This window comes from Schistocerca serialis, chromosome 7, assembly GCF_023864345.2.
Source record: "Schistocerca serialis cubense isolate TAMUIC-IGC-003099 chromosome 7, iqSchSeri2.2, whole genome shotgun sequence".
Taxonomy (NCBI): domain Eukaryota; kingdom Metazoa; phylum Arthropoda; class Insecta; order Orthoptera; family Acrididae; genus Schistocerca; species Schistocerca serialis.
The window spans coordinates 473,542,978-473,555,733 of NC_064644.1; the positions used below are offsets into that span (position 1 = coordinate 473,542,978).

The 12,756-nt window shown below is 40.4% G+C and overlaps 1 protein-coding gene across 1 annotated transcript in view; it reads right to left on the reverse strand.

Annotated features, from left to right (window-relative positions):
- The window catches only part of LOC126412095 (dmX-like protein 2), a 370,418-nt gene extending 368,717 nt beyond the window's left edge, over window positions 1-1,701 (reverse strand). Inside the window, exons 1-3 of the mRNA XM_050081514.1 lie at window positions 1,503-1,701; window positions 1,084-1,281; window positions 837-996 (exon numbers count right to left, since the gene is read on the reverse strand). Coding sequence (XP_049937471.1) covers window positions 837-996; window positions 1,084-1,281; window positions 1,503-1,589 — 445 coding nt within the window. The 5' untranslated portion in view covers window positions 1,590-1,701. The remainder of the gene's footprint in view (window positions 1-836; window positions 997-1,083; window positions 1,282-1,502) is intronic.
- Window positions 1,702-12,756: the final 11,055 nt, after the last annotated feature.

Below are 12,756 nucleotides of genomic sequence, written 5' to 3' on the forward strand. Positions count from 1 at the left end.
TAAAATCACGAAGATCAGGTACATTCTCCAAGAAACTACAATTCTCACACTGACACAGAAAACATATTTATCTGTTTACTAAAACATGGCAATTTGTTTACTACAACATATCTATTTATTTACAACTTTTGTGGCCAAAAGCATGACATCATTTTAAAGCATAGCTGCATCCGTTTTGTGAAAGAGATCAAGGGCAGCTCATAATGTTGCAAATGCATCCTTCTGTACTTTTGAAACAAGTTATAGCACCCTGGAATATCCACTTTCAATAGGCATCCACATATGTTTGAGGCTGTTATGACAAACCAAAGATTTTCAAAACAAAATCAATTTTTTCCATAGTAATCTATTACTTGTTATAGGTTACTATTTTGTATGATTACTGAATGTGTAGCTTATAAATATTTATAAAACATAGTAGCCAAACACAAAATTTTGTTGAAAGATAGAAATAAAACCAAGATCCAACAACTGGTCTCAAAAAATCAAAACTAAAAGAATAAAGTTCCCACAAGTAGACCTGTGTTTGGCTTATTTCACTACACTGAAAAATTTGTAGCTACAGCAATAGGCCAACCTATGAATGTATACAAAAATCAACTCACACAGAGCTTCATATATGTTACCTGCCCAAGACTGAACATACTACAGAATGGCACATGTACAAATTAAATACTGACTACAACTTAGCTATCTTATTCGTACATGCATCACTGTAACAGTTCACACACACACACACACACACACACACACACACACACACACTCTCTCTCTCTCTCTCTCTCTCTCTCTACATAATTGAGTGAAAGATGAAATGTCTACAAAATAAAAAATACCTTGATCCATATCATCTTCAGGAAGAGGAATGTTCTGGTGCCACAATTGTAATACTTCTCCTCCTGTGAGTAAGCGGGTTCCTTCCAGATTCCATGACAGAGATGTTACATGAGACTCCGTCTGTAAGCTGCCAGTTTGAACCCATCGGTAGTCCAGTTGCTACAGAAGAACCATAATAAATATTACACCCGTACTGAAACTTGCTTCTGTTGACATTGTCGTCTCTCGCCTTAGAAAGTAACTTACATGAGTGCTGTTGCTTTGAATGAGAGGAGTTGGTTCAAATATGCAAACTTGACTTTCGTATGCAGCAGCAATTTTTCCTGTGTCAGTTGAACAATCTAAACAGCTGATCATAAGGTAGTTGTGCAATGCTCCAGGAATGATTTGTACTCTCTCAAATGTGCTGGCGAGTATAACTATATTACAGCCCGCTGCATATGCCTACAGGGAAAAAGATGGAAACAAAAAGTAAAATAAACTGTGGAGTTAAGTGTTTGATTACCTAGCCGATGTAAGTATGTCACTTAGCCTATAAGTATCCTCATTAAGTTCAAGAATATAGCTGAACAGCCAACGACAGCTGTAGCTACGAATAAAGATGAGGGCATCGATCTTTAAAACACTGTTTGCATTACGCATTTAATGAATTTGTGTTCCACTACCGTGAAAGGAATTCCTTCGACACTACCCACTGCAAAACAGTGGTCTCCTGCATTGCAGGCTCCACTTAAAATTTGGTGGCAGTTCATTTCAAAACACTAAATATTAACTACGACGAACTATTCAAGTTTTATAACTATTCAGGAGATCTTTCTATAGTGTCCTATATACACCGTCATCACAATATCGTAGTTCCCAGCACTTCACACAACAACCCCTCCGCAGCCATTTTTCTTTACTTGTATCATAGATGTGACTGACAATTTACCAACTCAGTTTGTCTAGTAAGAAGAGTATCTCTGGAGTATTGATCTCAAGGTCTTCGCGGCGCAATTTTCAAATAACTTACGCCTGTGACGGACATTACTCATCATTGTAAATACGAGTTATTAGTAATCTTATTGCTTGTGAACCAACTAAATGTCATCTCGCTGTTTAAGACTATGATTATACGGCGGTCGATCATTCTTATGCTTTTGCTGCAGTTGACGTAAAGACGAAGAACACGTGTTAATGTAATTTATTACTTATAATAATGAAATAGTAGTACCCCTGTTGCTTTAGGGGATGTCACAGTAAATTATGTTGTTCAGTGTCGACATCCAGTCACAAGAAGGTTTCAAAAAGGACTAGTAAAGTCATTGCTAGAGTCAATCACTGTTATGGTAAACCTACACTTTACAAGTATGGTAATGAACTGACACTTTGTAGGCCTACCTGTAAATTAAGTATGAACACCAAATTGCTTAAAAAATTATATCATACTGAAAATAATTTAGTAAGGAAAAAGGACAACGGAATTTTGTTCTCACTCATTTACGGATAGATTCTGCCAATCGCTGTCAGTTGTATTGTAGGAGTACTGAACTACAGTCCACGTCAGTGTCAAGTGTATGAGTAAGGATTCTTGTTGTCTGTCTGATCGGGTAGTTGTGTTTCACAGGAAACACTGTAGAAAAGAATTTTAAATTGATGTTCTTTAATGTGCTAACAAACCTCAGAATGCTAATTGTCGTTGTTGTGGCTGTTGTTGAGGAGACGAGCGCTCGACAGCGTCGTCAACATGCGAAGTGCTGTTACCGAGTAACATTTATTTATTTATTGTATTTTTTTGCATGGAGACACCAACTGGTGTCTTTTACAAACGTCATAGCATTTTCTTGCAAGTTTAGTACAATCATATATACATATGTGATTACATATACATGATACAAATGTACCATTGTACCTAATAAGGCACAATATTGGGTGTTACATCGTACCTATTACAAACATTCAGATTTAACAATAATTTATTTTAGTTTAATATTAATATTCACTTAAAGAATATAAACACTTGTCAATCAAGAAATATTTCAGTTTCACTTTGAATAAGTTGCATTTGTGGCAGCTTATAGAGCTCGGTAATCTGTTGTGCCATATTTGACCACTAATGCATGGACTATGGTCTGTTGTTTTTAATTTTGTTCTTTGTCTGTAGTTGTTGTTGTTGTGGTCTTCAGTCCTGAGACTGGTTTGATGCAGCTCTCCATGCTACTCTATCCTGTGCAAGCTTTTTCATCTCCCAGTACCTACTGCAACCTACATCCTTCTGAATCTGCTTAGTGTATTCATCTCTTGGTCTCCCTCTACGATTTTTACCCTCCACGCTGCCCTCCAATACTAAATTGGTGATCCCTTGATGCCTCAGAACATGTCCTACCAACCGATCCCTTCTTCTGGTCAAGTTGTGCCACAAACTTCTCTTCTCCCCAATCCTATTCAATACTTCCTCATTAGTTATGTGATCTACCCATCTAATCTTCAGCATTCTTCTGCAGCACCACATTTCGAAAGCTTCTATTCTCTTCTTGTCCAAACTATTTATCGTCCATGTTTCACTTCCATACATGGCTACACTCCATACGAATACTTTCAGAAATGACTTCCTGACACTTAAATCAATACTGGATGTTAACAAATTTCTCTTCTTCAGTAACGCTTTCCTTGCCATTGCCAGCCTACATTTTATATCCTCTCTACTTCGACCATCATCAGTTATTTTGCTCCCCAAATAGCAAAACTCCTTTACTACTTTAAGTGCCTCATTTCCTAATCTAATTCCCTCAGCATCACCCGGCTTAATTAGACTACATTCCATTATCCTTGTTTTGCTTTTGTTGATGTTCATCTTATATCCTCCTTTCAAGACACTGTCCATTCCATTCAACTGCTCTTCCAAGTCCTTTGCTGTCTCTGACAGAATTACAATGTCATCGGCGAACCTCAAAGTTTTTATTTCTTCTCCATGAATTTTAATACCTACTCGGAATTTTTCTTTTGTTTCCTTTACTGCTTGCTCAATATACAGATTGAACAACATCGGGGAGAGGCCACAACCCTGTCTTACTCCCTTCCCAACCACTGCTTCCCTTTCATGTCCCTCGACTCTTATAACTGCCATCTGGTTTCTGTACAAATTGTAAATAGCCTTTCGCTCCCTGTATTTTACCCCTGCCACCTTTAGAATTTGAAAGAGAGTATTCCAGTCAACATTGTCAAAAGCTTTCTCTAAGTCTACAAATGCTAGAAACGTAGGTTTGCCTTTCCTTAATCTTTCTTCTAAGATAAGTCGTAAGGTCAGTATTGCCTCACGTGTTCCAGTGTTTCTACGGAATCCAAACTGATCTTCCCCGAGGTTGGCTTCTACTAGTTTTTCCATTCGTCTGTAAAGAATTCGTGTTAGTATTTTGCAGCTGTGACTTATTAAGCTGATAGTTCGGTAATTTTCACATCTGTCAACACCTGCTTTCTTTGGGATTGGAATTATTATATTCTTCTTGAAGTCTGAGGGTATTTCGCCTGTTTCATACATCTTCATCACCAGATGGTAGAGTTTTGTCAGGACTCGCTCTCCCACGGCCGTCAGTAGTTCCAATGGGATATTGTCTACTCCGGGGGCCCTGTTTCGACTCAGGTCTTTCAGTGCTCTGTCAAACTCTTCACGCAGTATCATATCTCCCATTTCATCTTCATCTACATCCTCTTCCATTTCCATAATATTGTCCTCAAGTACATTGCCCTTGTATAGACCCTCTATATACTCCTTCCACCTTTCTGCTTTTCCTTCTTTGCTTAGAACTGGGTTTCCATCTGAGCTCTTGATATTCATACAAGTCGTTCTCTTATCTCCAAAGGTATCTTTAATTTTCCTGTAGGCGGTATCTATCTTACCCCTAGTGAGATAGGCCTCTACATCCTTACATTTGTCCTCTAGCCATCCCTGCTTAGCCATTTTGCGCTTCCTGTCGATCTCATTTTTGAGACGTTTGTATTCCTTTTTGCCTGTTTCACTTACTGCATTTTTATATTTTCTCCTTTCATCAATTAAATTCAATATTTCTTCTGTTACCCAAGGATTTCCACTAGCCCTCGTCTTTTTACCTACTTGATCCTCTGCTGCCTTCACTACTTCATCCCTGAAAGCTACCCATTCTTCTTCTACTGTATTTATTTCCCCCATTCCTGTCAATTGCTCCCTTATACTCTCCCTGAATCTCTGTACAACCTCTGGTTCTTTTAGTTTATCCAGGTCCCATCTCCTTAAATTCCCACCTTTTTGCAGTTTCTTCAGTTTTAATCTACAGGTCATAACCAATAGATTGTGGTCAGAGTTCACATCTGCCCCTGGAAATGTCTTACAATTTAAAACCTGGTTCCTAAATCTCTGTCTTACCATTATATAATCTATCTGATACCTTTTAGTATCTCCAGGGTTCTTCCATGTATACAACCTTCTTTCATGATTCTTAAACCAAGTGTTAGTTATGATTATGTTGTGCTCTGTGCAAAATTCTACCAGGCGGCTTCCTCTTTCATTTCTGTCCCCCAATCCATATTCACCTACTATGTTTCCTTCTCTCCCATTTCCTACACTCGAATTCCAGTCACCCATGACTATTAAATTTTCGTCTCCCTTCACAATCTGAATAATTTCTTTTATTTCATCACACATTTCTTCAATTTCTTCGTCATCTGCAGAGCTAGTTGGCATATAAACTTGTACTACTGTAGTAGGTGTGGGCTTCGTATCTATCTTGGCCACAATAATGCGTTCACTATGCTGTTTGTAGTAGCTTACCCACATTCCTATTTTCCTATTCATTATTAAACCTACTCCTGCATTACCCCTATTTGATTTTGTATTTATAACCCTGTAGTCACTTGACCAGAAGTCTTGTTCCTCCTGCCACCGAACTTCACTAATTCCCACTATATCTAACTTCAACCTATCCATTTCCCTTTTTAAATTTTCTTACCTACCTGCCTGATTAAGGGATCTGACATTCCACGCTCCGATCCGTAGAACGCCAGTTTTCTTTCTCCTGATAACGACATCCTCTTGAGTAGTCCCCGCCCGGAGATCCGAATGGGGGACTATTTTACCTCCGGAATATTTTACCCAAGAGGACACCATCATCATGTAATCATACAGTAAAGCTGCACGCCCTCGGGAAAAATTACGGTTGTAGTTTCCCCTTGCTTTCAGCCGTTCGCAGTACCAGCACAGCAAGGCCGTTTTGGTTATTGTTACAAGGCCAGATCAGTCAATCATCCAGACTGTTGCCCTTGCACCTACTGAAAAGGCTGCTGCCCCTCTTCAGGAACCACACGTTTGTCTGGCCTCTCAACAGATACCCCTCCGTTGTGGTTGCACCTACGGTACGGCTATCTGTATCGCTGAGGCATGCAAGCCTCCCCACCAACGGCAAGGTCCATGGTTCTGTAGTAGCAGTCTTTATTTCTTGTATTATAGGCATGCATATCAGAGCACTTTGTTGCTTTATTTTGGTGTGTCACAAAAAATATAATTAATTTGTAAAGATACAGTGAGTAGACTGTGAGGTATTTATGATGAACAAAGATTTCCCTGCATGAATCTCTATACCCTAATCCATGGATAATTCTGATTGCTCTCTTCTGTAGGGTTAATATTCTGTTCATATGTATGTCAGCAGCACAACCCCATAAGTGAGATTGGAGATAGTCTTCTCAGTGAAATATAGCAAAAAAGGGTTCTTAGAAGTTCAGGCAGCAATAGATTTGAGGGAGTTAAATGAGAGGTTTCTTGTCATTAGTTCAGAACTGATGGCCCTACACTGGTGAGTCAAAATATGACGGCCACTGCCCACTGCGCTGCTGTACGCCGGCTGGTGGTGTTTCGAACACGAGACGGGACCAGAGACGAGTGGGAAATCATTCTAGCGACGGTATGGGCCACAAATGCGGAAGTCCATAACTTAATAGACTTTAACAAACGGCATATTGTTATATTCCAGCGTCTGGGATCGGTGAAGCCAGTCTCCTGCTCGCATTCTACTGTCGTGAGCATCTATAGAAAGGCGTTGAAGTAAGCCACTTCGTCGTTCAGACGAAAGGCCACTCAAAGCATGCACAGCTTCACGGGAACAGGCCGGTCAGGGCAGTACTTTGCTTTTAGTGATTCATCCGAGCTTCCATGGCACCTGTGGTAATAACAGAAGACACCATGAAAGCTGCTAACTGCAAGAACATAACTGCGATCCGCTTGTACCCCTTCATGCTTGATGCTGCCTCTGGATCGCAGGGTCCTGAGTTGGGGTTGTCTCTCCCCGGGAACTGGGTGTTTGTGTTGTCCTCATCATTTCATCGTCATCATTATTCCTGACAGTGGCTCGACCGGACGCTGTAAAAATTGGACCATGAAGAAATTGGGACTTTGTACGGGCGATAATGACCGCGCATTTGAGAGCCCCACAAGCCAAACACCAACATCATCATGCTTGATGTCTTCTCCGACTACGTTGGCATCAGGGTACTGTCCATATTACACGGCCCGAATAGTGCTATGGTGATTGGTGGAGCATGATAATGAATTCAGCTTGAAGCTATGGCCAACAAGTCCGCCTAATCTGAAACCGACAGAACACATCTAGAACGCTACTGTTAGTTAGGTTTAAGTAGTCCTAAGTTCTAGGGGACTGATCACCTCAGATGTTAAATACCATAGTGCTCAGAGCCATTTGAACCATTTTTAGAACGCTACTGGTTGCCAGCTCCATGCTCTTAACCCTTTCCCAGGCAGTGGGGGATATACTTCCCACTAAATGGATTTCTTTACAGCGTTTAAGACTTCACATGTCATCATTTCTGTACGCTCCTCGCATCTAGTGGCAGTCCACTGCACCAGCTGTAGTTTCTGTTTGTTGTGAAATATTGCCTTCAGGACTGTGGGAAGTACATATTCCACCAAATAAAAGTGTTTTAGTGGTTGTCGGGAAGTATGGTTACCACCAAAGTAGTTTCTGGAAGGGACATGGGAAGTATACTTACTACAAAATTAATCTGTCATTTGTGGCCCTTGGGTAGCACGTTTACCACCAACTTAAGGGATATTTCAAAGATTTTGGGATTATGTCTTACCACTTTTGTCTGTGCCTGACATCTTGTGGTAGTATACTGCGCCAAAAGTATGAAAACTGCTGCATCAATCAGTTTTTGTTTGTCGTGGGGTCACTACTCTTGTCAGAACACATTGCTTGGCTTCTGCATTATACACTATTGTGATCTGTATTAGCTAACATCTTGTTGTGTGATTAAGTTTCTAGCATTGTTTTTACACTGTGGTAAGTAAACTTTTTAAATAAAGTAAAAGAAAACATAAAATAGGAACAGAAAACACTGTTCATTATTTTTTTACTTGTAATGGCAACACATAACAGCTCACAAAAAGGAAGCTGGGAAATCCAATTACCACCATAGCTTTATACTTCACAAAGGTGCTGTGGTGATATATGCACCACTGTAGCTTTTGGTCCTAAATCACAAAAATTAAATCTTCAAAAAATAAACATGGTTCTATAAAGGCCGCCCCTGTGCCGAACAAATTTTTATTTTGAAGTCAGTAGTCTGACACAGAATGCTAAATGGCAAAAATATAGTGGTTTCTTTCATTGACTTCAAGAAAGCCTTTGACTCGGTGGACAGAGAGACCCTAGATAGGACTATATGAGAATTTGGGGTAAAAAACAAGCTGGCAAACATGGTCAGAGGAACCTTAACAGGCACAACTTCCAAAAAGAAGTTTATGGGAGAACGGACCCAACCATTTGAAATCAAGACAGGTGTGCGACAGGGCGATGGATTATCACCAATACTATTTAGCATGTTTTGGAGAAGATTGTGAGAATTTGGAATTACGAACTTGAAAATCAAGGGGTTAGCCCAATCTGTCTAGGAAGAAAATCGGAAGGAATCAAGTCAACTGCTTGGCTTTCGCTGGTGATGTTGCAATACTTCAAAGAACTTAGAAGATGCAGCCATACACATCAAACTAATAGGGACTTAGGATCTCGAAAGAGAAGACCAAATTCATGACAAGTGACAAACATGGATCACAGTTCCTTGAAACAGAGACTAGACGGATTGAGAGGGTAAAAAAGTTCAAATACCTCGGTGAAGCCGTACAAGAGAACGGATTGGAGAAAGCTGCTGTGGGGAACCGGATCTCAAAAATGGAGAGAGCTTACGGATTAACTGCAAACATTTACAACAAAAAGTGCATCTCTAAGAATACCAAAATAAAACACTACAATGTTGTGGTAAAAACAGAGTGTCTGCACGGCAGCGAATGCCTCTCACTGAATTTCAAGTTGGAAAAGCTGGAGACACTAGAAAGAAGAATATTACGGAAAATGATGCGTCCAACAAAAGTTGAAACTGGTTGAAAACTTCGGAGCAACAATGAAATCTACAAAAAGGCGGAGAAAATCTCGGAGACCATGAAAAGAGGATGTTGTCATTCCTAGGACACCTGTACAAAATGGACAAAATCAGATTAACCAAAGGGATATTCGACTTCCTGTAGAAAATGAAGACTACAGTGACATGGATTAAGAAGCTCGTAAAGATCTGGAAAGGTTCAACATTCAGGAAGTTCAGATGTTAAATAGGGGTACATTTCGGTCCATGATTCAAAATTTGGAAGGATTTCAAGTCGAAAGAACTAAGAAGACTGGAAGAGCCTGAATGGATGAACAGAAGCAACAGCACAGCGTCCGCATGAGGAGTACAGGAAAAAGAGGAAACTCCAGGCAAAGTCTGTTGTGCACCAAGCATATCGTAACCCTATCACATCTGCAATTGTCAACCGAGATCAGGTTCATAGCAATCGTAAACTTACAGAAAGTTTTTGATAATGTTAACGGAAAGTCTCTCCTTCAAATTCTGAAGGTAGCACTGCTAAAAAACAGGGAGAGAAAGACTATTCACATCTTGTATAGAAACCAAATAATAGTTAAAGGAGTTCAAGGGGATGAAAGGGAAACAGTGGTCGAGAAGATAGCGTGTCATGGTTGAAGTTTATCCTCAATATTATCCAATTTGTACGTTGAGTAAGCAGTATATGAAACCAAAGGAAAATTTGGAGCAGGTAAGTTCACGGAGAAGAAAAAGAACTTTGAGGTTCGCTGATGACATTGTCTTTGAAGAGCAGTTGAATGGAATGGACAGTGTCCTGAAAGGAGGCTATAAGATGAACATCACCAAAAGCAAAACAAGGATGATGGAATGTAGTCGAATTAAATCAGGTGATGCTTGGTGAATTAGATTAGGGAACGAGACGCTTAAGTAGAAGACGGGTATTGCTATTTTGGTAACAAAATAACTGATGATGGTAGAATTAGAGAGAATATAAAATGTAGACTGGCAATGACAAGAACAGCATTCCTGAGGAAGACAAATCTATTAACATATAATATAGTCTTAAATGTTAGGAAGTCTTTTCTGAAGGAACTTGTCTGGAGTGTAGCCCTTTATGGAAGTGAAACATGGACGATAAACACTTTAGACATGAAGAGAATAGAAGCTTTTGAAATGTGGCGCTGCAGAAGAATGCTGAAGATTAGATGTGTAGATCACATAATTAATGAGGAGGTACTACATGGAACTGGGGAGAAAAGAAATTTGTGGCACAATCTGACTAGAAGAAGCGATCGGTTGATAGGACACATTTTGAAACATCAAGAGATCACCAATTTAGTACTTGAGGGCACTATGGGAGTTAAAATTGTAAAGGGAGACAAAGAGATGAACACAGCAAACAGATTCCGAAGGATCTAAGCTGCATTAGCTTTTCAGAGTTAACCGGCCGCTGTGGCCGAGTGGTTCTAGGCGCTTCAGTCCGGAACTGCTTTGCTGCTACGGTCGCAGGTTCGAATCCTGCCTCGGGCATGGATGTGTGTGATGTCCTTAGGTTAGTTAGGTTTAAGTAGTTCTAAGTCTAGGGGACTGATGACCCCAGATGTTAAGTCCCATAGTGTTTAGAGTCATTTGAACCATTTTTGTCAGAGATAAAGGAAATTGCAGAGGGTAGAGGAGTATGGTGAGCTACATCAAACCAGTCTTCGACCTGAAGACCGAAAACAACAGACTATAATAAAACAACAGACTATGTGCTGGCACAGAGTTTCACCCTCTCCCTTTTCTCCTTATCCCTAAAACGAACACTGTACACACACCCATTTCAGTCACTTATGCTGAACAGTTACACTTACATACACAGCTCACACTTCACGACGGGAAGGTGCCTGTTAATGTGAAGGATAGGAAAAACCTGAACTTGCCCTTCAGCGTCTCCCAGCCGCTCATGCCACACGACTTTATTTATTTACTTTACGGTCGAAACTTCTAATCTGAAAGTGTACCTGTCATTGTGTCGGATAATAAAAAGCATTTCAACTATTTCAGCAGTCTCGGTCATCTCCAGACGATATATAGAAAAATATGGTTTATAAAATTATAATGTGGTGTTGTGATTAAGTCGTGCAACGAGAAAAGGGGAATCCTTTTGGGATTTGGGGATGAATGTTGGGCAGATATAAGACATGATGATAATAAAAAACGCTGCAACCATGTTTACTTTATGTTCATTTCAGGACATATATTGGGGCTGTGAGTGGAAGCGACAAAGTAAAATTGGGGACTCTCTTTCCGAAGTGATCTGCAAATTTTCGCATCTACATCTACATCCATACTCCGCAAGCCACCTGACGGTGTGTGGCGGAGGGTACCTTGAGTACCTCTATCGGTTCTCCCTTCTATTCCAGTCTCGTTTTGTTCGTGGAAAGAAGGATTGTCGGTATGCTTCTGTGTGGGCTCTAATCTCTCTGATTTTATCCTCATGGTCTCTTCGCGAGATATACGTAGGAGGGAGCAATATACTGCTTGACTCTTCGGTGAAGGTATGTTCTCGAAACTTTGACAAAAGCCCGTACCGAGCTACTGAGCGTCTCTCCTGCAGAGTCTTCCACTGGAGTTTATCCATCATCTCCGTAACGCTTTCGCGATTACTAAATGATCCTGTAACGAAGCGCGCTGCTCTCCGTTGGATCTTCTCTATCTCTTCTATCAACCCTATCTGGTACGGATCCCACACTGCTGAGCAGTATTCAAGCAGTGGGCAAACAAGCCTACTGTAACCTACTTCCTTTGTTTTCGGATTGCATTTCCTTAGGATTCTTCCAATGAATCTCAGTCTGGCATCTGTTTTACCGACGATTAATTTTATATGATCATTCCATTTTAAATCACTCCTAATGCGTACTCCCAGATAATTTATGGTATTAACTGCTTCCAGTTGCTGACCTGCTATTTTGTAGCTAAATGATAAAGGATCTATCTTTCTGTGTATTCGCAGCACATTACACTTGTCTACATTGAGATTCAATTGCCATTCCCTGCACCATGCGTCAATTCGCTGCAGATCCTCCTGTATTTCAGTACAATTTTCCATTGTTACAACCTCTCGATACACCACAGCATCATCTGCAAAAAGCCTCAGTGAACTTCCGATGTCATTCACAAGGTCATTTATGTATATTGTGAATAGCAACGGTCCTATGACACTCCCCTGCGGCACACCTGAAATCACTCTTACTTCGGAAGACTTCTCTCCATTGAGAATGACATGCTGCGTCCTGTTATCTAGGAACTCCTCAATCCAATCACACAATTGGTCTGATAGTCCATATGCTGTTACTTTGTTCATTAAACGACTGTGGGGAACTGTATCGAACGCCTTGCGGAAGTCAAGAAACACGGCATCTACCTGTGAACCCGTGTCTATGGCCCTCTGAGTCTCGTGGACGAATAGCGCGAGCTGGGTTTCACATGACCGTCTTTTTCGAAACCCATGCTGATTCCTACAGAGTAGATTTCTAGTCTCCAGAAAAGTCATTA